General features: G+C 42.3%; 4 protein-coding genes and 1 long non-coding RNA gene across 10 annotated transcripts; 2 read left to right on the top strand and 3 right to left on the bottom strand.

Annotated features, from left to right (window-relative positions):
• Positions 1–1263: 1263 nt before the first annotated feature.
• si:ch211-81a5.8 (uncharacterized protein LOC560648 homolog) lies at positions 1264–3141 on the top strand. The gene is made up of 4 exons (XM_035182252.2): positions 1264–1465; positions 2078–2408; positions 2635–2722; positions 2812–3141. The coding sequence occupies exons 2-4, from the start codon at positions 2185–2187 to the stop codon at positions 2947–2949; spliced, it is 450 nt and encodes a 149-aa protein (XP_035038143.2). The 5' UTR covers positions 1264–1465; positions 2078–2184; the 3' UTR covers positions 2950–3141.
• A 435-nt stretch (positions 3142–3576) lies between these two features.
• dnajc8 (DnaJ (Hsp40) homolog, subfamily C, member 8) lies at positions 3577–7217 on the bottom strand. The gene is made up of 9 exons (XM_035182251.2): positions 7094–7217; positions 6529–6630; positions 5290–5346; positions 5130–5196; positions 4928–5022; positions 4750–4821; positions 4312–4403; positions 4123–4198; positions 3577–4036 (listed from the first exon to the last, which is right to left on the bottom strand). The coding sequence occupies exons 1-9, from the start codon at positions 7160–7162 to the stop codon at positions 3914–3916; spliced, it is 753 nt and encodes a 250-aa protein (XP_035038142.1). The 5' UTR covers positions 7163–7217; the 3' UTR covers positions 3577–3913.
• Positions 7218–7551: 334 nt separating this feature from the next.
• LOC118124447 lies at positions 7552–9985 on the top strand. Its single transcript, XR_004698734.2, has 2 exons — positions 7552–7865; positions 8088–9985. It is a non-coding gene; the product is annotated as an uncharacterized LOC118124447 (long non-coding RNA).
• LOC118124445 (heterogeneous nuclear ribonucleoprotein R) lies at positions 8029–16043 on the bottom strand. Of its 6 annotated transcripts, XM_035182244.1 has the most exons (15): positions 15854–16043; positions 14690–14850; positions 14487–14605; positions 14284–14391; positions 14069–14182; positions 13710–13886; positions 13474–13609; positions 13169–13374; positions 12932–13081; positions 12720–12841; positions 12091–12629; positions 10148–10208; positions 9128–9188; positions 8772–8889; positions 8029–8178 (listed from the first exon to the last, which is right to left on the bottom strand). In XM_035182244.1, exons 2-12 carry the CDS (start codon positions 14844–14846, stop codon positions 10174–10176), a joined length of 1863 nt encoding a protein of 620 aa, XP_035038135.1. In that variant the 5' UTR covers positions 14847–14850; positions 15854–16043; the 3' UTR covers positions 8029–8178; positions 8772–8889; positions 9128–9188; positions 10148–10173. The 6 variants fall into 6 exon arrangements, with proteins under 6 accessions (XP_035038135.1, XP_035038134.1, XP_035038131.1 ...); XM_035182243.1 differs by having other exon boundaries at positions 8765–8889; positions 9128–10208; XM_035182240.1 differs by having other exon boundaries at positions 9128–10208.
• Positions 16044–16512: 469 nt separating this feature from the next.
• Positions 16513–18785, bottom strand: atp5if1a (ATP synthase inhibitory factor subunit 1a). The gene is made up of 3 exons (XM_035182245.2): positions 18603–18785; positions 16972–17084; positions 16513–16842 (listed from the first exon to the last, which is right to left on the bottom strand). Exons 1-3 carry the CDS (start codon positions 18672–18674, stop codon positions 16701–16703), a joined length of 327 nt encoding a protein of 108 aa, XP_035038136.1. The 5' UTR covers positions 18675–18785; the 3' UTR covers positions 16513–16700.
• Positions 18786–25207: the final 6422 nt, after the last annotated feature.

Genomic DNA, 25207 nt, shown 5'->3' with positions numbered 1-25207 from the left:
TTTCCAAACAGCCACAGCAAAGTGCTCCACAAAGAAGACAGATACAAACAATAATACAAATCATCAGTGACAAGGAAAATAATACAGTAGCATTTAGAATCAGAGACGTTAAAAGATATAACACCATTTTAAATAAAGGACAATAAATAAAATAGTTCAACATTGCTTGAAATTAATGGAAAAGAAACAAAAATAGCTTTTAAAAGAACCAAATCATTCAGTAAAACTAAGTTTAGAGAGAAGATTTGAAAACAGAATTGAAGTTAATATAGTGGAGATCTAATCTCTGCTCTGCAGGAGCCTGAAGTGTCTTTAAGTCTCCACTTTTTAATCTAAACTTTGCAGGGACCCTGACACTGACCGTGACTTTTCAAAATAGTTTATTTGTTGTTCCCAACTAACCTTCATTCATTCCCTTCTAAACCCTGAGCTCAGCTGTCGCCCCGTCAGGCAGAGACTGACTCAGAGGATCTGCTGCGACAGGTGCTCAGACGCTTCGTCACACAAGCTTCCCCATCTGTCAGTAACACGCCGCTCTACCACTGTGGGACTTCTTTCCTACTACGTCACTGTTGTACAGCTCTGCAATAAGGCTCCTCAATAACAATAATATAAACTAGGGCCTCTACTGTGGAGTTTAACTTGATTTAACTAGTGACCTGGTAGTTGTACAGTTGGATTGTTTGGTAATTCATTTTTAATCCAACTCTGTGAGTAAAATAAGTAGAAATCAAAAAAAGACAGAAAGGAAAGTTAACAAGAAGTAAGTAAGCACCACGATGACGCTGCTTTTACACTGAAAAGCACACAACTTGATGTCACCACTCTGGAGTCTTTTATAAAAGTGTAAATTCACAGTTATAGGTAGAAGCTGAGTCATCCGGCTCTGTGACATGTTTTCTAACCTTGATTCAGGTCTCACTACAATGAATGAACTGAGTCATTTGTTCAGTGTTGTGACTCAGCTGCTTCATGTTCCCAGTCAATGAAGGGCCTCTGTTCCTGTCTTCCTGGGGAGAAAGCAAGAAAACCTCTGTGCGTCACTAAAAGCGTCACCGTCCACCTTCCGTCCCGTCCACGCTCCATCTGTCTGGACTCTTCTGTCCCATGATCTCATCAGCTGTTACCTCAGCAAGTCAGGTGCTTACTGCTGAAACCTCCAATGTGACTTGTCCCATCTTTCCCTCATGTTTCAGATCCAAACCCCTGCTGCACATGCAATGGCCTGGGAGCTCTTCCAGGCCTCAAATGGGAACATGCAGGTGCTGTTGTTTCCTTTCCAGAGCAGGTTTGTCGCTGCTCTGCTGTTAATGAGATGAGCGACTCCTGCGTCTGCAGATAATCCTGTTTGAGGGACCAGTGGTGTCATCAGTCAAATCCCCATCAGATTAAACGGTGGCAGAGCAGAGTTGCACACAGAACAAAATGAGACGAGCAGCAGATTGTGTCCCCGAGAGACAACAAGGTGAGTCCCACGGATTCTTTAAGGCGTGTGTGTTTATTTGCACCTTTGAAATATGGCAGCAATAAGTGGCAGGAACCCACCTATGTGGAGGATTTAGAATTATTTTACTTTTTGGAGACAATGGAACAAATGTCTGTCGGTGTTAATTTCTATATTATTGTTCTCTATTTAGTTATTTGTTGACTTTTTACACTGATATGGACCTAAACAAGAACTAGAACCATGCTAAGGCCCAACAGTCTCCTTAAATTGAATCAGGGCTGATTGATATTAGTTCCCTAGATGTGCCTGTTTTAATCAAGGTCCATTAATTATTCTCTGGGTATTTGGAAAAGAATTAATCCTGGATCCGAATCCTTAAAGTCTTTCTTACTTGACCAGAATCGCATCTTTCCACCAAGTTTTGTGGAAATCGGTTTATTAGTTTTTGTGTAATCTTGCTTATATTCGAACAAACCAACAAACAAAGAGATAAGACCTTGGTTGAGGTAATAAAGCTGAATTAAGTATTAAGCTCAGGTTGTTTTTCTTTATCATTATTTGGAAACTGGAAATGAAACAGCATGAGAAAATGACACAGTTCATTCCAGCTCTTGTTCTTTGTGTTTTCAGATTGAAGCCTCATTCCTGTTGTAAACTGAAGAAGAGCATCAACACCCACATTTGTCTGGGACCTCAAAAGACCCACACAAAATAAAAGAAGCCTCGACACTGTGAGAATGGATTCCTTCATGTCTCTGGGTGCTCCCCTGAAACAGTTCACCAGCTGCGTGTCGGGGAAAAGCTCCCCCAACAAGAGAGGGGCCAAGAGGAGCGAGTCCGTCCGCAGGAGCAGCTTCACCCGCAGGTCGAGCATCAGCAGGAGGAGAAGCCTCCCCTGCAGCAGCCAGAAAGTCCCCGACTCCTGGCTCAGGGTGTACCAGGCCGAGCTGAAGAGAGAAAGGTGAGGATCAACATGCTCCAACTGGTATTTTCTTCTGCTACGTTGCTGTTTTACTTTCAGATTTGTTGCTCTACCTATTTTTTAGGGGATGAATGATTTCAGTCGCTGTCTTGTTGTCCAGCTGAGTCTCTTGGCATCAGACTTAATGAGGATAAGACTGTTCCTCACAGGAATAAGCTGCTTGCACGTGTGACTGACTGAGGGTGTCCTGTGCTTTGTGTTAAAGGAAACGACAACAAGCTGTTCTCGCCAAGAAGAACACTGAGAGGGCTGTGAGGGGGACTCACTTCAGGAGCCACCACTGCCTTCCGAGGGTACGTGCACACTGACCTCAAAGTTAAAACAAAATAATAATAGGATTTTTACTCAGCAGCCTCTAAATCCCTCATCCTTCCTCCTACAGCAAACCTCAGCCAGAAAATCGGGCCCAGCCAAGGACAACTCCTTCTTCGGGGCCTTTCAGGGCCTGAGTCTGGACGGACGGATGGGAGGAGCTCACCCTGCTCATGGCCCAGGTGGAGATCAGTGTTCACTCATGTGAGAGCAAGAGTTTCGAGGACAGATTCCCTGAATTGTTTGGATTCCTGTCTTTATTCTCCTGTAAACAAAGCATTGATTCATAAAAACTGGAGTGCTTCTTCATGATTCCTTGATAATTTACAGACTGTACACTATCACTCTTTGTTTGTGTATGGTTCTATGAAATAATAAGGTATTAAACTGTTATACATTGGATTTGTAGTCATTGTTTTCTTCTTCCAGTTCCCTCACTACTGAGCTTGTTTCATTTAGTGGAATCATTTGAAATCCAAATCAGAAACTAAGCAGGTAAAATGATTTTTATGCAGTTTTTCCCCCAAAAAGCAACATAAATAGAAAAAGTATGTACAACAAACACCAGTCAGATGTTTGTTTTTATTGACAGTATTTCATTGAATAGTTTTAAAACATGCAGAACCGACGGGTGCATCAAGACAGGAAATAAAAACTGAACAAGTAGAAGGTCCAGAGATATTTACCTGTTGTGCTGTTACAGCATATTCAAGGGAGTGTGAGTAAATCGGATCAGTATTGTATTGTATTGACTTGTGAAGTGATCTGTAATAATCATATATATCTGATAACAGTCTCCTGAACCTTTTAACTTCAGACAAATTTTAGGCTCAGCTTTGAACGTTTGGCTTGTTAACACCAAGCTTTATTTAATTTTTTTAAAAATAAAGGACAAAAAGCAAACATAAGGACAAACCACGCATTTTTCTCGTCAGTTACAGAAATGGAAGATGCATCATTTATCTCTCTGACACGAGGAAGGTATGATCTCTGGGTCCAGATCACAAATATGTACATTAGAAACCCCAAGTACAAAACTAAGAGGGCATGACAAGTATCCTTATGGCGACTACACAGCTAAACTGCAGACGACGAGGTGAGGATACACAGAAGTGAGTTTTTTCTTTTAGTACAAGTGGGTTTTTAATCTACTGCAGTCCAGTTTTACGTCATCATTCTCTCTGCTCCATCTTGACTTTTGGAGGCTTGAGGAAGGATCTGTTGTTCTTCTTCTCCTTGCGCTTGCCTTTGGCCTGGAAGGTCCTCCAGCTGTCCACACGCCCATCTCTTGTTTCCTGGGGTGAAAAAAAGAAATGCCAAAAGCAAGATCATCGTGATTTGTTTTTTTATTAATGAGTAACCGGGAAGGCGAGGAAGGCACCTCAAAGTTTTTCTGCCATTCTCGCTCTCGCTTTGTTTTCTCTGCTGCCTCGATTTCTTCCTCTCTCGCCCGTTTCCTGGTGAGTTAAGAAAAATCAAAATAAATCCATGATGTTCAGAATAAACATGCTTTTTTGTTTTAAAGGGGAAATCATCGGATCAGATGGGAATTACTCCACATGTCATTTACCTTTCATGCATGTCCTTTGTTTCCCTTTCCTTCCTCTTGATTTCAAGCTCTGCGAAAAGCTTCATTGTCTGTTTGTACACGGCTTGCTTGAACTGGAAAAGGACAAATTGAGTCAGAGACACTTAATGTGGACATGAACATGACAAACACTGGTCAATAAATATTAGGTAGTGAACATCCTAGAAATGAACAGCTAAATAACCGCTTATTATTATGTGGGAAGTTTCTACAGAATTAGAACTAAGATTCTGGACCTGTATGATAAGGCATTATTTAAATATGAAGTATAGTTTTTTAATATAAAAACCTTTTGTTTTTAAATCCTTTTCAAATTTTAAATTGTTCAATTTAATGTTCTGTGTCTCTTTCAGTTCAGTTTTGATTTAGGTCATTCTATTTTCAATCCCATCTCGTTAAAACATGTTATGACTGTCTCACCATTTCAGGATCATCCTCTTCCATATCCTGCGACTTCCCTTCTTTCTTCAGCTGTTTCCTTTTCTCTTTTACCTGTTGAAAAGCGGCAGAAAATAAAGCAAATGTAGATACCAGTCAGAAGTAACAAGAAGCTAGAGAATGAGAGGATGAACAGTGAGGGGATGTGATGAACACTCACCATATGCTCCACATATTCCTTTCCTGCATGGATCACGTCTAAGGCTCTTTTTTTCTGTTCGGGGTCCAGTAGGAGTTTATATGCCTTGTCCACAGCTAGAACACAGGGAGATAACCAGGAGAACTTAAACTCACTACGTACTTTCAGGATCTACTATTTCACTGTTGACATAAAAAGTCAAAAACAAGTGGAAGGGATTTACCTTCAAAGGACTTCTGTGCTCTATCTTGATCCCCCTGATTTTTGTCCGGATGGACCAGAATGGACAACTGCATAGTGAAGAGACAAAAAGGAAATTAGGAACAAAAACGACGAAGAAACACTGAAATGATTTATTCCAACACTTCTCTTCTTCTGCTTACCGCCCGAAATCTTTTCTTCAATTCATCATCTGTTGCCTCGGGGTCAATTTGCAGCACCTGGAAAATACAACAGCATTTTACTGACAGATTCTTTTCCCCAAATAAGACACGAAACCAAGGTGATGTTTTGAGCAAAAAGCTGTTCTTCTGAATTCTAAAAAAACTTTCATTAAAACACAAAGTAATATGCAGAAGTTTAAGGGACTTGAGCTGTTTGAGTTCTTGTCTTAAACGACACCAAACAAACGTCATGAATGATGAGGAGCCACATGTATCTTCAGCAGAAAAGAAGATACTCCTGCAACTGATGGTTCAGCTCATAGAGTCACTCTGTGATTGCATGAAGACATTACAGGGATAGTTCACTCAAAAATGAAAATTCATTCATTATCTACTCACCACTATGCCGATGGAGGGGTGGATGGAGTGTTTGAGTCCACAAAACACTTTCAGTTTCAGGGGTGAACAGTGTTTTAGCCCAGGCGACATCTTCTTCAGGCATATTAAAACAGAAAAAACACAACATGCCTCCATACTGCTCGTGTGGTGTCACCCAAGTGTCTGCAAGACATTCAAATTCGACTCAAGACGAGGTCATTTACACCGTGTTTAAAGCCTAAAAGTCCACTACTGGAAGTGGCTAAGCTAGCGGACGTAACCACAAGATGGTGTGTCCCAGGTTCTGTGAACGCACCTCGGAGGAAGCTATCAGAGGCAGTTAGACTTCAAACACGGTGGAAATGACCTCGTTTCGAGTGGAATTTGAATGTCGGGGCTTGCGGACACTTGGATGACACCACACGAGCAACATGAGGGCATGTTGTGGGGTTTTTTTCCTGTTGTTTTATTACGTCTGAAGTCTCCGTCACCATCGACTTCAAGTGTATCAGATTCTGCTGTAACGCTGTTGTCTTGTGGACTCAAACACTTCCCCCACCCTCCATCGGCATAGTGCTGAGTAGATGAGTGAATTTTCATTTTTCAGTGAACCATCCCTTTAAAGAAACTGAGGCAGATTAACTGTGGGGAAAGTTCTTCTTGTTGTTGATCAGGAAAAACCTACAAATGTATTTGTGAAACACTGATTTGATTTAGTTTATTTTTGTTTACTGGACGTTGTAGGATAAAACAAACTATTCATGGCCTTGTGTTTAAAAGCCCTCTCTCGTTACTTAGTTCCCTACAGAGTCTGAGCAGTAGTTCCCAGTAGCAGTGGAACTTCTCCCCCTGTGGACTCACCTCAAACGGGTTGAGGTTGAAGTAGGAGGCTCCAGGTCGGAGCAGCCTCTCTATCTGCTGCTTGTTGGTCAACACAGAGTCTCTCTTCTCGATCTGCTTCACCTGTTTGACAGATAAAACACACAACCACACACTGTGTCTGAAGCTGCACTGTCACTGCTCATTATCCCACCCCCCCCACACCAGGGACTAACGGTCATGGAAGTCTGTTTCTCTCCTGGATGTGTCACCTGGTTTGTTTGCTAAATATGAATTGAATGTAGCATGAGGGTTCCCCGGATACAGTCACTTTAAAGGGGGAGCAAACAACGCCTCACATTTAGGTACAATTTAAACTTTGTGGGTCTGTGTAAGTTACAGGGAACGTGTATCAAGACATATCTCCAGTGGTGCGGCTGCTAGCATTGGGTAGGAACACGTTAGCTTGTTGTCGTTAGCCGATGCTCACGTCTGCGAGGCCTCGTACACGACAATCCCGAACGCGGCTGAGAAACACACGTCAGCCGACGAATGCGGAGCGACAACAACTTTCAACACACACGAATCCACGCGAGCTTCCTGGTACCTCCGTGTAGAAGTTTTGAAATAATTCATCCGATACAATCTCAGAAGGCTCTCCTCCGGCGGCCGCCATCTTGCCCCTGGTTTACATCTGACGTAGCGGCGCCACGTGACCCCAGAGCTAATTTGATCGAAAACTTTTTTGTGTGAACTTTGTTTAAAATAGTTCTTCTAATACTTTAGGTTTATTTATACACGGGCCGTTTACTCTGTGGAAATATTAAATTATATATTTGAATCGGTATTTATTTATTTTTTAAAGAAAAGAAAAAGAGCAAGGTTTAAAAACGTGAAATGAATTGTAGCTCACGGAGATGGTTTAAAACTTGCAGTAAATATGAGGACGAAGGCTGCGAAGCTTTTACAAAACTTATTTGTTTGCTATCTAATTAAAATACTGCATTGTGCTTTATTTCGAAAAGGCCGGAACTGAATGAGAATTCGCTTCCGGGTTAGCTCAAACGTTCTGTTTGTAAGTCCCGCTACATTTCCAGGAGTTTAAAATAAACGTGTTATTTAAAGAGCAGACTGATTCATGAGCAGGAGTCAGACACTGGAACACGTCAGCGTGTTTTCAAACTACAGTACAGCCGGATTTCACATCAACACGCCTCCAGAGGAAACTAGAGATTGGTCTGGATTTTTCTGGAATAAAAAAGGTCAAACCCGAGGAGCGCATGGGGCAGACATTTATCACTTCCCGCCCTTTCCATCAGGACTGGCCCTTTAAACCCGGTGTATCCAGGGTCAGCGAGTTCTAGTCCAGCACTGATTAGGTTTGTTCACCCATCATTCATCCAACTGCTCTGAATGTGGAGCGCACAACTTTTGAATAACTTTCCAATAAGATCCACACAAGTCAAAGTTAAAGATGTTAAAATGCTGTAAATTAAATATCACATATTAAAAAGCCTTTGTAAAAAAATACAAACACACAGGTTCACTTTGGAAATAAATGTATTGAACAATCAAGAAACAAACATGATTTCTTTTTACAGTTCAGATTCTTTGAGCTGGACGAGGGCGCAGCAGTCTGCTGGACCGAGCTCTGGATCCTGACACCACCATCGGCTGCGTCCTCCCAGGCCTCTGCAGTGAAAGATAACAGAACACATTAGAATGGATTTCTCAGGACTAATTTACTGCATAATTACTGTTGTAAATTAACTCTCTCATCACTATAAATTAACTCCACCGAGGTTGTGGAGGTTTTCACCTGTCTGTCAGCCGGATTAAACACAAACTGCTGAACAGATTTCCACAAAACTTGGAAGGATGGGAGATGGGCCAAGGCAGAACCCATTATGTTTTGGAGCAGATCCGGACAAAGGGACAGATCCAGGATTTTCTTTAACATTCCCAGGAAATAATTAATGGATCTTGTTGAAAGATATCAGGCATTTTTCATGGACAGATCTCTTCAGGTGTGGGCAATTTGGTGCTGATAAAAAATAATCTGGATCTATCAGATTTTAATGTGGGAACAATGAGGGACAGGCTTTGATTTGTTTTTTTTCACTCTGATTCATTGTTCTTCTGAAAGGGAGATGATGATTTTGTGATCTCAAGGTTTTTTTGGCTTAGCAATTAGGTTTGATTGAATAGTTATGAAGGTAACTTTTGTTCCCATTTTCATTGAAAAAGAGACTGAAGGTGGAAACTTATCCGCAATTACCTCTCACCTCAGTCGCCTGCTGTTCTGTACACAGCGAAGCCGGCTCGTGCTTGTGCGGTTGCTCTGGACCTCAGGTACATCATTCTCAAGGTGCACCTTGTGGAGAACCATCTCCAAGCTCAGAGCTAAAAAGAAAAAAGGCCACACAGACGAAAACATTGAAAAATCTCTAAAGTTTGTAATATGTTAGATTAGAAAAATATATGTGCCAGTTTTGTGACTTTCAGAACTTACTCTGGGAAGTAAGCACGTCATAAAGAGACAACTAGGACACCAAACTTTGTTTTCAAATAGAACAAAAGAGCCAAAAAACAGAAACATGAGACTTTTCTGAGAATGAGTTCAGATAATGAACAATCTTACCAATCAGTCCCTTCCATTAGTGTGAACTCATTCACATGGATGGGGGCAGCTCCTTTACTGCCTGGTGACAAGAGGCAACATATAAAGACAGTTCTGATATGAGACGCTGTTTTAAAGACACTCCAGCATTTGATGGCACTTGAATACAAACCAAAATGTGTGTGACATGATACAAGAAGCTGCTGTGGTCCCCACACCCCCGTCTTACCTGTGTACTATAAATAATGTGGCTCTCCTACTACCATCTGGTGGTGTTAAAAGGTACATACACCAGTTTTGAGGGAAATCCATTGTTCTGAAATCTGCCAATTGCATCTATTTTTAGCCCACTGTCCCCACTGAGATCTCAATACATTTTACAAGCAGCTCAAATAGTAATTATTTGTGTATTAATTAACACATTTACAACTGTCAAAATGGCCAAAAATGCAGCATCGTTTATTGGGACAATGGAGCAGCGGCCGTGCTGATGACGAACAGCTTCCTCTAGTGGCGTAGGAGAGGAAACATCCACCCCACCTCTATTCACTGAGTGTGAGTGAGTGTGTGTGTGTGCACTGGGAAGACAGCCGAGGTCATTTTGGTGCAGTGAGCCAAGACAGGCAACAGGTGCTTGCAGGGTTTGTAACGCTTACCAAATCCTTGACTGTGCCTTTTGGCTGTTAAATCCAGTCTAAAGATAAATGCTTTTTGGCTCTTTAACTTGGAACAATATGCACTATGTGAGGGAAATGTGCACTTTTCTCCCAGAAAAATGCTGACGAGACAATTAATTTAATATTTTTCAATGATTCTTCAGTCAACTTTAGTGACTTTTAATCTTCATATCCTGGGGAAAAAAGAAAAATCACACCCCTCCAAAATAAAAAAAAAAGCTTGATTCGCATTACAGTAAAGTAGGTGAGGAAACAATAAAAAATAAATAAATAAAAGAACAAAGTATAATTATAGCTAGTGTTTCTCCAGAGATAACAATTAGCTACAGGAGAGGAGACAGTACTCTGTGCAAGGCGAGCTCACCCTTGAGTACCGTTCAGGTGAGTCCCTCATGCTAGTGGTGCCGCCCTCAATGCTTCTCCACCTAGGCAGGTTGGAATAAGAGGACAGACACATGAAACAAAATACAATGATACCATGGTACCAAAAGGCAGTTGCTAAAAACATTTTAACAGGTGAAATTGTCTCAAGAGTTTTAACCCTTTGGATGGTCAGATCCTTGGTGTCTTCAAAAGCTGAGACGAGGCGCAGATTTTGGAACTAAAACTGAATTGGGAGACAACTCGGCAAACAAATCCATTCAAATGTGTTGTCAAGGTGTTTCAGGTCCATACCAGTGTGAGTACCATCTCACCAGTGTCCAAGATTGTCCTCATCTTATGTTTATTCAGACAGGCGAACACAGTATATGTTTCAGTAGATGTTTCCGTACAAACACCAAATTCACACAGGAAATTGTTTTAAAACACTTACTTTTTACGAGATTACTTCTATTGTATAACAACACAACATTCCTCGACTATACTTCTTAACTTGAAAAGCACTTCCTTGGCCAAAACGTTTCTCTGGCTGAATCTGAGTGGAGATACAATCAAGGATGAGGTGAAAAACAGGGAGGAACCATTTGAGGCAAACTGTAAAATGAAGGATTTCCAATAGTAGAATTTTTGGCAAAAATGTACTTATAATTAAATAATCATGAGTTAGAGCAGCATTTAGTGACGGTAGGCTAAAGGACAAAGATGGGCACAATCTTGGACAATGGCAAGGAGTCACACTGGTCACTGTTTAGTCCTTTAATGGTTGTTGGTATCACTGTATAAATTCTGAGTGCAGATTCTGAGATGTAACATGCACTGAAAAATAAAAGGTTAAAATCCTGTTTAATCATTGTGTCCTCCAAACACCTTCCAAGTTCTCTTGTCCCGTTGTCTGACTGCACAATTTCAGCCTTTTGGGTTTATCCTTTGAGGAAAAGAAAATTTGAGCGGGAAAAGAAGATCTTCATCCAAATGTGAGAATTGAGGTAAAAAAATAAAAATAATCAAATCAATTACTGAATGACAACACTGAATTTGAGTATCTGACAATTGACTGATGCTCAGCTGAGTTTTATTGAAACGGAACAAACGTAAAAGTTATAAATACAAAGACCATCAGAGAACAAACTGCTATGGCTCTTAAGGTAAGCCAAACCAAATCCTATTGGGAAAGTTCAAAGAAAACATAGGAAGTTATGGTATCAGTTTAAAAAAAAAAACACAATTTTTTTTCCTATCTCTAGAAATGCTAGGCATACACTTTGAACATTACAAAACCTTTGTTTTCTTCCTTCCTGTGGATTCTTTTCTCCACCATTGCAAAAAATGAAATATGAAGCTCTAACCATAAGCATTTATTTACAAGCAAGTCCCTAAGCAACTATGAGAAACCACAAATAAAGGGAGTACAAGAAGGAGAGGGGGGGGGAAGGGGGCATGGACAAAAACTCCTGCAAGGCAATATCATTATTTAATGTCCTTTCAGACTTTTTTCGAAATGAATGTCCACTTTTTTGAAAATGTTCATTGTTGGCTTTAAAAGAATCAGGAACAAAAAGTAACAATAAAAGGATTTTGTGTGTTTTCTAAAGACACATGTCCCAATGTAACCGTAGAAGTAACAAATGATTCACCACAACGGTTACGCTCATTTCTTCAGCCAAAAGGCTTTCCAGCCAATCATCTTGAGCCAATTCTGGGGTCTGTCCGTTTTTCTGAGATATATACAGACATTTTTTCATGAGGGATGATGAATAAAAAGTGATTCAAAAAATTGTCGCCAATCTCCTGATTTTTTTTCCTTTTTGTTGTTTTTCTCTTTTTTTGTTGCCACTTTGCCAAATACCTTTGGGTGCATCTACTTCCACTGCTGCCCATAAGAATCCTGTGAAAACTCCAGGGTGTCATTACTGTAACCATAGTTACCAGAATAGTCGGCCCCCTGCTGCAGGGGCTGCTGGGCGATGGGCTGGGACCCCCAGTTCTGTTGGTTGTTGGTCTGGCGGCGCTTGGAGTCAGGCTGGTTAAACACGTCTGCCTTCCTTTTTCCACCGACATTTCCCCCACGATTGCCTCTGGCCCCACGAGGACCACGGCCCCTCTGTGGCTGGAAAGGGGCTCCGCGCCCCCCGCGGCCACCCCTGGGACCACCTAGGGGTGGGCCTCTTTGGGCGTAGCCACCGCGGCCACGAGCTGGTGGTGCTCCACGAGCCCTAGGTGGAGGAGGACCTCCCCTGCTGGGACGTGTACCACGGCCCCTCATGCTGTACACATCATCGTAGCCATAGTAAGGATCTTCATAGCCACCACGGTAGTCATGATAGTCGTAACCATAGTAGTCATCATAGTAGTCATCATATCCATAATAATCTGGTGGGTAAGCATAGCCCCCTCGGCCCCCACGACCCCTACCTCGGCCTGGTGGTGGCATGCGTGGAGGTGGGTAGTAGTAGTAGTCGTCATACCTGCAGCGGTAAGGACAGTGTAACATTTATTGATTCCTTATTATGTAAACAGGTCAAACAGAACAAGCCATGTGTCACGGTTTAACTCACCCTGAATTCCTGGTGGTCTGCCGAGCTGCTTGACGCTCTTTCCTCTTCTTGTCTGGAGGCTTTGCCAAAACAATCTCAATTGACTCTCCTCCAAGCTCCCTACCGTTCATATCATCCATTGCCTTAACATAGCAGAAGAGTTAGGGGTTAGTTAAAGACACATCATCATGAGATGATATCTTGTCAAAGGAATACAAAATTTAAAAAAACACCTTAACAGCAGCATCCCTTTCTTCAAAGTGAACAAAAGCATAGTCTTTGAGTTTCTTTACTCGCTCCAGCTTTCCAAACTGAGAGAACGCCATTTCAAGAAGTTCTTCAGTCACCGCGGTGGCGAGCTTCCTCACAAAGAGCACCTTCACCTATGTAGATTCAAAAAAAAGATTGTCATACAGAGTGTGGTTGCAGTCTTCTCAAGCGCATAGCAATAAGACATGAACATTGCTAACCTTGGCCATGACCTCTGGGTCTGGCTCAGCAACAGGGTCAGCCCACTCCACAGTGACGGCGTTCCCCCACACCTTGACCTTGCCACTCATCAGGCGGCGGCGAGCCTGTGCTGCGGACTTGTGATCCTCGTACTCCAGGAAACAGAAGCCACGGTTCTTCTTCTTGTCGTCAGGCTGGTGGTACAGTATCACCTCCTGGAGACCCTCTGTAAGATGAATACAGCGTCTTTGATTTCATATTAAGGCAAAGAATCAAGCCCCACATATCCTGCATGGCATAGGATCTCTGTGTATTTGGACCTGACCTGTAACTTTGCCGAAGTCTTCCAATATACTTTCCCTTGTCTTGTTCTTTGGAATTGATCCGACAAACAGGCGATTGTTTGCAACAGATATACATACTCCCAAGTACTTGCCAGGGCGGATTTCATGATTATCACACTGAAAACAAAATGGAAAGACAAACAAACTCTTTTTTTTGTTCTTCATGTTTGTATTTTACACCGATGTAGTTTTTCAACTACCCTCCCAGATCACTTACAAGCTTCACAGCCTTTTGTGCATCGTCCTTGTTGCAGTATGTGATGAAGGCATAACCCCTGTTCTGCCCAGAGAGAGGGTCCATCATTAACCTGAGGTCCCAGATTGCACCAGCGGACTCAAAGAGTGGCACCAGCTCATCCTCGTACAAGTCTCGTGGGATTTTTCCAACAAACACCTGATGAAGAAGAGATAATGCGGTGGAGAAGTTCAAGGATTTGCAATGCAAATTGTACAGCGTGATATTAAGTATTCTCAGTGGATGATATAAAGCAGCAGAGAATTAACATCACCCGTTTAAAAGGCAGTAAAGCCTTGAAATTAGGTTTGACAGATTTCAGAATTTATCTAGTCATCTACCTCAGTTCCAATCCCTGGTTGCACTCCTTTGAATACATCCTCCGGTGGGGGACCGCCATACTTTCTCTGCCCTGTTGTGACATCCAGAGTGTATCCTGTCCGCTCCAGCAGAGCCTGAAAACACACACAAAAACATGAACTGAGCTCCATGGTTCGAGAGGCTTCTATTATATGACATTTTAAACAACAAAGTTCAACTACATGAGTTTGTTTACCTTAATTTTCGCCTCATCCGGGCCCTTTGTGGACTCCTGTACTTTACTTCCTTGTTTTTCTCTCTGTCTGTATGTCTTCATGACTCCACACAGGAAAGCACTCTTATTCTACATTAAGAAGAAATGAGACAACACTTTCCATGAAACTAAACAGCACAGAAATACAAAAAAACAACAACATTGTAATCCATCCATGTGGCTACCTGTACATGGGACAGGTCGCTCTCTCTGAACTGCTGGAGCACAGTAAGCGCTCCCTCCTCGTTGAACTCCCTCAGAGCATCGATGGCCCTCTCGTCCAAGTCGAGATACGCCACCAAGCCTACAGGAGCAAGGCACGGTCAATTTTGCTGCCAAGTCACAGTCACCAATCTTTACTGTAGGAGCCAAAGCAGCCACCACCCACCTGTCTGAAAGATGTTGTCTAGACTTTCAGCCACTTTCTGGGGCAGCCCAGCATCAATGAGCGTCTGGTAGTTCTCTGTGTGTGTTGTTGTCACATCCATCGGCTCCTCCTCCTCCTTTGCCGGGGCAGAACTACCGTTCACCTCGGCGGCAGCCATTCTCCTATCGCACAGAATCCAAGAAAAACAACGCATTAAGAACAAGTTAATCCTGCAGACATTATTTCAAACTGTTTTCATTAAGACAACATTCATTAGGATGTTATTGACGTCCTGCAGACTGTAGAACCAGCACTGCTCCCAGTCGACTACACACAACTTGTGTATCTGGCTTTTCAACTACTGTCGCTCGACAATAACACATTTCTATCAGTGCGATTTCAACTGCACACACGTGCAATGTTGTTACAGCATAAATATTCTCATTACATTGTACTTATTGCCTTCCATTTCTAAAGTTCCTTGTGTTTACACTTTGATTGTATATTTCTCCAATTATCAAATATGGCAAAAATATCACTGTACATAAAACCAGGTGAACAACTTTTAGGTCACACCATCATTGCATCTCTATGCTAATTTAATTATTATTCTCCAGTCTCTATTTTATTATATATTATACAATTTTGACAGATTAATCCTTTTTACCGCTTATTAAATTTGAGTGTGTTTTTTTTAATCTCCCAGTGGATCACCAGGGACTCACCTCTGTGTGGAAGGTGCTTCATAAATAAACCCGCTTTGCCTGTTCTTTTTAACCGAAGTATCGGGTTTGCGCAGAGTTAAAAAAGAAAACGCTATAAATAATGATATTAGAATTATGAAGATCATAACAATAGAAGTGAAAAAGACATGAAGCTAACAACTAAATAAACCTCCACCGTCCCGCCCCCTTCACATGCGGCTATGTAGCTAGCTAACGAGGACGCGTTACATTTACACATCGGCACGTACAGCGCGTTTCCTCGTGACTTCCGCTATCATTTAAAACGCGTTTCCCAGTTTCCCAGAACAAAATCTATCTGAAGTGTCTCCAGTAAAACCCGCTGGTGCGGGGTGTTAGCTTGCAGGCTAGGCTAACGGGCTGACGCGCAGGGCCTCGCCGTGCGGACACATTTCGCAAATCAAACGCACACGCCCGCGATCAGACAGTTAGCGCGACTCACCGGTTTGATTCCGAAAAGTGAGCGGGGCGCGGGTTCGACGCGGGGCGATTGCACCGTGGGACGCGGGGGGAAAGTGTAGTGTGGAGCAGATGTTTGAGTCGGAGCCACAGGACTGATTTCCAGACAGCTACGGTCTCGTCGTCGGCTCGCCCGAACAACGCCACCGCTCCGCAAACATCGCGAGAGTTGGACGAGAGGGGCGAAAATACCGCGGAGCGAAGCGGGTGCGTTTGTTTTCACTGTCCGGACACGCGTCCTGGTTTGTCCCGTTAGATGCATAGGAGTGTTTTTTTTAAGTTATATCTTTTACACAAGGCTCGAGGGGTTGGTTCGATTCAATAGAGGAAGACATTTTAAATCCTTGGGTGGAATACAACCGCGGTTTAATCCCTACCGTGTGTGGATTTGCTCCTCAAGCCGAGTGGCACCGAAGAGACGTGTCAGCGGGCGGCGCTGGGAATCAAAACGAGCGCTTCATTTGCAACCACCCAACCGCGGAGCTTGAACTCTGACTGACGCGACTTCCCGCCAATAACAATGCACCTTTCCGCACAATCTGCACTTTAGGAGTTTTTCTTCAATGCATAATAAACAACCGACATTTTGTCAGAGCACATGAGGATTAAATATAATAAATCACACATGTTTCACAGCTTTCATTGCATGTGTATATGGAAGTGCTTTATTGTTTTTCTTTAAAATGTCCATGCCGCCAGTATCATGTCTGATACAGGACCTGCCTTGACCAGCAGTAAAAACAAACAAAAAAATCAATCGATATGTTTATCAATGACTATGGGTCTGGGACAGCTTGTAGGAGCACAGACGATGGGCCTCCCGCTCCGCCTCAGTCGTCGTGATTCAGCTTTCGGATTTTGCCCTTGTGGCGGTCGATCTCCTTCTGCAGGCGCTCGATCTCCTTTTTGTGGTGTTCGATTTCCTCCACGTGATGTTTCCTCAGCGCCTCCATCTGCTCCTTCTCCTTCTGCCTGCAGGTGGAAATGAAATTGCATTGTTTTTTTTATATGTGACATTTGCGTTCTCACACACAGCCCCTCCAAAAGATTGCAGGAAAATGTCTGGACGTCAGTGCACGTCTGAAAGCAGCTACAACTCACCTGAAGTACCGCTCCTCCTCCGCTGCTCCCCTCTTCCCGAAGGCACCGCCCGCCTCCCTCACAGAGCCTCCTCCACCCCCACCTTTGCCCGCTCCCTTGCCTAACTCACCAAGCTGGAATAAGCAGAGGAAATTCGTTAGATTTCATTTGTTACACAAAGATTCTACATGTGCAAAGAACCTGTCCAATTCTTCTAACCCCATAAAGTACAAGAGGTTCATTTACCATTGTGCAAATTGGAATCATATTACAAGCTAGTGAATATGTTTATCCTTTTACTGGTAATCTCTGTTTCGGGAACAAGATAAGTTGCAGCACACACTCCAGGTTGCCTGTAAGATCATCGGTGTTAAGTTACCTGACCCGTCTCTCACCTTTGGTAAGAGAGCTACAGCCAAGACTTGAGAAATCTTACAGCGTCCCTCAGGCAGAAGATACAGATTACCAAAGACCAACAGGTGGAAATATTATTTCATAACTCAAGCCGATGACCTAGTTTATTTCCTGTTTCCTGATGACTGTCTTATTTTTTGTTTTAACAACAGTTTTATTGATGTATTGATGTATTTTAATGTTTCTTTCTTGAGTTTTTGTACTTTTGCCACGCTGCAAAACAACTTTCCCCTCTGGGACAATAAAGTAGAAGTAGTCTCAAGTTGTAAATCAGAAATAGAATCAGCATTTCACTTGCATTTGAATTGCTAGGACTCCAAAGCAGTTTGTACATTGGACCTGACGTTAACTCTCACTTATCTGAGTACACGCTATCTGCTCAGACTGACTACACAACAGCAGACCATTGTCTTAAATATCCGCCTGTTGAATAAAATGTCATATGATGTGAACCTAACTTTCTCAAATCGGTATGAAATAAACAAACAAACAACAAAAACAGTCTCTGTCACAACAAATAAAAACTAAAATCTTTTAAATCCCTTGTTAAAACACTCATCAGAGAGCCTTTCCTGATTTTACTCATATTTTGTAGAATTGTATTTTTTAAAATTAATTTAAAAGAATTTCATGTCTTTTTGAATTCTTTCAAATGAATATTCTCTTTTAATAAAAGGTGATTCCTTAACCTTTGCAGTAAAGTACTTTTTTGAAAAGTGCTCTATAATTAAAGTTATTATAAATAGAACAAATCTCAATTCTCATTTGAAGACATTTTGAAGCCGATTGTAAGTGTATTTAAATATATTGCTTTTTCATGCTGACTCTGCAATAAGAGACACACCTGTAAATACTAGGGAACATATCGCCTTGTGCTTTACATGAATTACTGTCTAGGCAGACTTTTTCCATATGTTCGACATAAACATGCACACATGTCATTGTCTGGGACATGACATAACAGCAGGGCTGCACCTCTGCAGTGACACAGCTGCTTTACTCAAGTTCACAGTGGATGGTTGCAAAAACAATTCACATGAACCTGCAGCCATGAGCAAAACTGATGCAAACTTCACATGCACACGTCGTCATCTAGTGGCAAACACTCACAGGTTAGCAGCTAGCTTAGCGTCGCTAGCTTCATCAAGGCTGCGACCAATGCCAAGTTGCAGATCTTAGCTACATGCTAACAGGGGGAAAGCGTCTCCTGTCAGCGGAGCAGCACGTTTTTCTTCTACCTGATCAGATGCCATCCTGATCTGAGAGGCGATGCATCTCCTCAGGCTCAACCTCAGCAGATACCGGGCCATGGTGCCCGCGGCTGTGTCACTGGAGGCGCAGGACGGGACAGTGAAGACGGAGGGAAGTTCAGCTCCACAGGTCCGAGACCCACTATGCGGAAATTTGAGGAGGACGTCGGCGACTGGGCGTGGACAGAGAAGCGCCCACCTCTGGAATGTGAGGGTCCGGCTGCTGCCACCATGTGGTGAGGGGCCGTCAGTGCTGGAGCTGCAGCAACATGTAAACAAAAACACAGCGAAGTCTAATCTGTGTGTGTGTGTGTGTGTGTATTTGTGTGTTCGTGTGTGTGTGTGTGTGTGGAATGTTACTGGATCATCAATCAATCAATCAAACAATCAATCAATCAATCAATCACATTTTATTTTACTCACCACTATGCCGATGGAAAGGTGGGTGAAGTGTTTGAGTCCACAAAACACTGTAGTAGTTTCAGGGTAAACAGCATTCAAATTCCACTTGAAACAGCATCATTTACACCATGTTTTTAACCATGAACCCAGAAAATAAAGCATTACTTTGTTTTTTTTAATGCAATATTTCATAGACGTGTTTCTTGTGTCTGCTGTATGTGACCAAACACAGTGTGAATAGTCCATAGAATGAAATAAAGGCAATATATGATTTTGATTATGTGTCTCCTGCAGAACTAATTAGCAGTGGTGTGATGTAACAAAGTACATTACCTTCATTACTGTACTTAAGTGAATTTCTCATGTATCTTTTCTTAAATAGATTTTTTGTTGTTGTGTTATTATGTTTGAGTACTTTCTCCACTATTCTGCGAAGTTGCATGAAAGGGAAATTGTGCTCTTTTTGCACTAAATTCATTTATTCATCCTCTTTTTCAACTAACGATTCCTATCTTAGGTCAGTGGGGCCTTGAACCCTGCAGCAGGCTACACAACAAATTCACGCTGCAGGTCTCAAGTCCGAGTGTAGCATCATGCGAACTTGGAGAAAACACACAAACGTGCCTCACTTCTGATGCAGTGATACTTAAGCTCACTCAGGTTTGTCAGCAACAATAATAAAAAGACAGATTTCCCCTGCTTCCTCCTCTTTTGTGCTCAGCTATCTTCATAAATCGATCACCCCCACCGAGCTGCACGGGCAGTCTAATTAATTTCGCGCTCATATTTTGTAACCGCTGTTCACAGACTGCTGACATCCTTGTGTTGTGGACCCATTACTCAAAAGGATGAGACCCGGTGCTCATCTCTCGAGTGCTGGGTGAGACACATTCAGCCGCACAATGGGAAGCTTTGCACAGTAAAGAGAGACAGTGGGTGTATCGTACAAATGAGTCATAATGGAGTCCCACTGATGAAGAGCCTTCATCCCTGACATTCTCCTTTCATTGTCTGAATTCGGCAGAGTTGATGGTCAATGAGCGAGTGTAGGCGCGGCGCTGCTCCGATGACGTCCCTGCATCCTGTCAAGCTGTTTAAGTCCAGCAATGACCCTGGCGATATGCAAGCTCCTGCGAGAAGAAAGCCGTCCATGTTGGCCCACTTTGTTCTGTAATTCCAACATCCTTGGTCTGTGTGCAATATGGAAGTGGGACAGAAAGTCTTAGATTGTAGGGTCTGAATGGGAGCAGGGTCAGGGATAAATGAGATATATGCTTTTCAGGTTTTGATTTGAGCACCAAGAGACACATGCAGGCATTTCTTTATAGACTCAGCCACACTTTATTAGGAACACCATACTAACAGCGCTTAAAACATGACAAACATAATTCTCCGTGGCATGCATTGTGCAAGATTTCTGCAGATCTGTCAGCTGCACATTTATTCTGCCAATCTCTTTTTCCACTGGATCCAGATCTGGTGACTGGATCTTTGTGACATGGTGCAGAAAGTAGTTGAAAACAGTGGACAGAAAGAGATGCACATGGTCCGAAACAATACTCAAATGGGCTGTGGTATTAAAGCTTCTGGAAAGAAAAAAAACCTCCACACCATCACAGCACCACCAGCAGCAGCCTGCATGGTCTAAGGCACTTTGGGTGTTTGAATTCATGTTGTCTGACCCGACCATCTGCAGCCTCAGCAGTTGTCAACTGTCTAGTTTCGATGAGCCTGTGTCCACTGCAGCCTCAGATCTCTGCTCTGAGCTGACAGGAGTGAAACCAGAGGTGTTTCCAACAAAGTGGTTTTTGAGTGTACTTCTCAACAGGGAGAGGAAATGGTGAAACTGAGGTAGTAACACTCTTGCATCAAATGGTGGCAGTGTGGTCTCATGCAGATGGCGTCCGCTGTGTGCAGCAATGAATATGGAATCGGAAATTGCTACCATTCACATAACATATGTTAAAAACAAGTCTTTCTTCCATAGCTGTAATGGACGTCAGTAAGTGCTGTTCTCACTTTACTTTTAATAGAGATGGAACTTGAGTTTCATGCAGAAGAATGAATATTGCAGGGAAGTAATCATTGTTGAACAGTATGTTCTACTGTGACTATATCTAAAGAGATAGTCACACTGTGTCACTTCTATGTGAAAACCTAACATGAAATAACCTCTGAGGTTAAAATCAATCATGGCTGAATTGAACAGGAAGTCGTTTTGTTGTGTTTGTATCAGCTACAGCACTGAGCCAAACACAAATTTGAGGGCTGCTTGTGTGTCTGTGTGTGTGTCTGTGCATGTTGGGCTTTTGTATGGTCATGTACGGACTTCCGGTCTGCAGGATACAGAGCAGCCAGTTACCTAAATCTTTTCAGAGCTGCTCACCTTGCCGTCTCAAGTGTTGCCATAGGAAATAGTATCCTGGCAACGGCACTAACCTGAGCAAAGACAAAATAAGGTCATGCGGACAACGAGATGTGGCACAGCGCTCCTGTATGAACAGCCCATTTTCATAACCTCTGCTCGGAAGGACGTTCATTGCAGATGTACGCGATAATATCCTTTCAGATTTCTTTTGTTGCAGTCCTTTTAAAATCCACATTCAGATTCCCTGCATAATAATCTGCCCCCTTTTCTCATGTGCATTATCAATAATTGCATGAAATTGAACTCAAATGTGAAATTGATGCGTACCTGTTGGAAAAAAGCACGTTGATGTAGTTTGCATTATGTGTGCATGGAGTCACTTAAATATAAGGTACTAAAAACATGTTTATCCATGAAACAGGCAGTAAATCATATCAGAATTACAATGCAGGAATTATATGCAATGTTCTTTGGCAGCACGCACCCTGACTGGTTCATCAGAAGTATTTACACTTCTAGGGGTTTTATCTACGTGCGTTCACCTCGTATATTTCTCATTGTTTTGCTGCTGCTGAAAGTCCTTGTGTTGCTAATGGCCCCTCATGAGCTGCCTGGATGTTGCCACTGTTGCCATGGCGACCATCAGGGTTGATAAAGTGGATCAGATCCGCAATGTTCTGTACAAGGTCTTTTGGACAAGGAACATTCGCAGGGACGATTGACAACCAGCCTGGCAATAATTAAAAGGGGGGAATTGACTCATTTTGCACACTGATTACAAAACGAGAAGCAGCCAATCAGTTCTCTCAAAACAGCCTTTGCAAATCGTACATTTGCTGGACTTATTTCACTCTCTCGCAGGATGGTTGCGGCTTTCAATAAAAGCTGCATTATAATGTCAAATAAAGGCGAAAAGGCCAGACACACATCTATGTAATCGGGATTGTGTCTGCATGCTAACATTTCTAAACTTGCACCAAACACCTAATTGAAGTTAATCAGAATGTTATTAATTTTGCAGATATTTGATCATTAAAAAAACAAACACTGGAAAAATGTAAGTCTTGACCTGAGGATGGCATCGAATGAAAATTTAAGGGGATCGATAAAAATATTGTAAAAAATATAAAGTCATCCAGATGAGGACATTCTCTACCAACTTTCAAGGCAATGACTGGAAATTGTACTCGGTGTTTAGTGCCCTTTAGCAAATGTCAGTGTGCTAACATGCTAGCGGGAGTAATGTTTCCGTTGTTCGGCGTCTTTGTTATGTTGTGTTAACATTGGCCAACAGACACTATAAACATTGCTTTCGCAGGTTTTTGGTTCAAATACTGGACAAATGAAAGTCTTGACTTAAAGATCACGCAAATTAAAAGGTTAAGTGATCGACAAAGTCCTCACAGGTCATCCGACAATACGGCTGAGAGAGCTCAACGCACAGCAAATTAAACACATTAAAGAAAACATCTTCATCAATTTACTCTGTGAAGTTCCATCACCACTGACGAGTAGCAGACTTCAATAACTTCACAAAGCATTGAACTACAGCCAGGTTCGTCACTTTTCTGGGTCCCCTGGAAACTTTTCCGGGACTTTCTGCAGCATGTGTGTCGTCAAACTGATGCAGTAACCGATGTTAGTAGTTGCCAGATAGTTGTTGAGGTATTTGACTGAAGATCAACCTCACGATGGCGCTGCAGGAAGTCAGGGTGTACAATCAGGGTTGACCACGAATATCTGTATGAAATGAAGTTCATCCTCTAGATGTCGAGATACTTTGAAGGATGCGTCGAAACTTGGCTGAACTGCTGCTGCTGTTTGATAAATTGTGGAGGTATCCTCAAATCAGTTGGATTCCTCCTCTCAGGAGCGTGAAACTGTACAAAACATAAAGGCAATCCATCCGGTATGTACAGATCTATCAAGACGGACTAAGTGACCTGACAGACCAACGTTACCACCCCCACCATGAGTAATACATCCTCTCTTCATAAAGGAATATCAATTATTCATGTGTCACCAACAGTTCCATTGAGCTGCTCAGGAACCCTTTCTATTGAGTCACTCGCTTGTGACCACATGTCACCTCTGTCCAGGTTTATGACTGATTTTATTGAACCATTCACTTCAGCCCTCCGCGTTCCATCAGCACCGAAGCTGATCATTAGCCTCACCCGGTCCATTCCACCCCCGGGGTTAGCAGACCGTCTGAAAAGTAAGACAAGTGCAAACACCCCCTTATGAAACCACTCTCAAGTGACTGCTGGCATTTCGCTGTGACGCACATTCACAGCTATAATCCGCCACATCTGGGTCTTGGTCATTCATAGGTAAGGCAGCCACACAGTGGGGGGGCTTTTTTCATGGATGACAGATCCTTTATCAACCCCAATTAGGAGGAGGAAAGAAAGAGAGCGAGACGCATATAGTGTTTGGGCAGACATGCGTGAGTGCTTATTTAAGTTAAATCACAGACCATATGTAATATCAACCTCCACTCCCGTCTTGTTGATTCCTGTGCTGATTATATGAGTGGACGCTGATTGGACTTTAACTACGTATTTACGTTCAAGAAAATTTCTGCCATCGGAAACAACACAAGCCCGAGGGTTAAGCCGCTCAGAGTCTCGCTCTCGGATCTGTTTCGCTCGGGGAGACAAGAGTGTGATTTGAGCTGAAGGACACGCTGTGCTGCGGCTCAAAAAACAATGGATGCAGCTTATCTTCAGAGCCAAAGTTTGGTTCCCCAAGTAGAGCAGTGTTGTAGCAAAACATCACAACACAAAGACCTACTCCAAAACAACAACAACAACACAAAATACAGAACACATGTTACCATCCCAAACAATATGTTTAGCCCCTTTTTTGTGTTTAAGTATTCATTTTGTCATCATTAAACTCAATATAAATATTGTAACTATAAAATCCACGTTTTGGTTCAAACAGACTAAAATTAGGGTTTGGATCAGTCACAAAAACTGAAAAACTTGCTTCAAATTGTTGACATCAAGAGAAAAATCTCACTATTTGTAAGTTTTATTATTATTTTACCAATAAATTATTTTTTAAGAGTTAAATAAAATACGTACTTGATAGAAATCTTCTGAACAGCTACCAGGGGAGTTTGTTCTCTCACCTGCTGTTTCCAAGTTCAAGAATGGATTTTGAATCTCAATATTATTGTTGGAGCTGGTTTGCATATCATTGCAGTAACATTATAATACAGAACAACAAGCAGCATTACTGCAAATACACTAACAAAGATCTAATCCATGCACCAATATTTTAATGTGAAACTGTTTCTCTAATCACCACTTTTCAGTATCTCTGATAAACACTGAAGTGCAACGTGCCAACTACATCACCATGAATGATTTCATGCATAAACAGCATGAAATCGCCTGTGTTTAGTCTCAGCTGTGTCTTTCCTCCTTTGTGTTGCAGTATCACCGTATGAGCTCTGCAAAGAGAATCACTGACAAGATGCAGAGTTTTGCAAATCCGCTGATGTCGAGATGGAGTGGTTGGTATCATCGTCATCATGATCGGGAAATTAGGTTTCTCTAATTCCCTCCACTGGGAAATCAGAGCTGCTTTGCCGACTGCAGAGCAGGACGACAGGAAGTGCTGGAGATTATTGTGGAGATAGTTTGCTTGTAAATCTTTTTGCCAGCACAACTTGTGTCCTAACCCTCTGGCTGAAGTACCCGATCATTTGTGGCATAGTTCTTGCAGAATTTGTTTTACAAATATATCCAAATTAACAAATAATATATAATAATATTGTAATATGGATGTATAGATATAAAGATACATTTAA

The sequence above is a fragment of the Hippoglossus stenolepis genome, chromosome 17, assembly GCF_022539355.2.
Source record: "Hippoglossus stenolepis isolate QCI-W04-F060 chromosome 17, HSTE1.2, whole genome shotgun sequence".
NCBI classification, from domain to species: Eukaryota; Metazoa; Chordata; class Actinopteri; order Pleuronectiformes; family Pleuronectidae; genus Hippoglossus; species Hippoglossus stenolepis.
The sequence above is the reverse complement of the archived record's forward strand: the minus strand, read 5'-3'. Positions and strand labels throughout refer to the sequence as shown.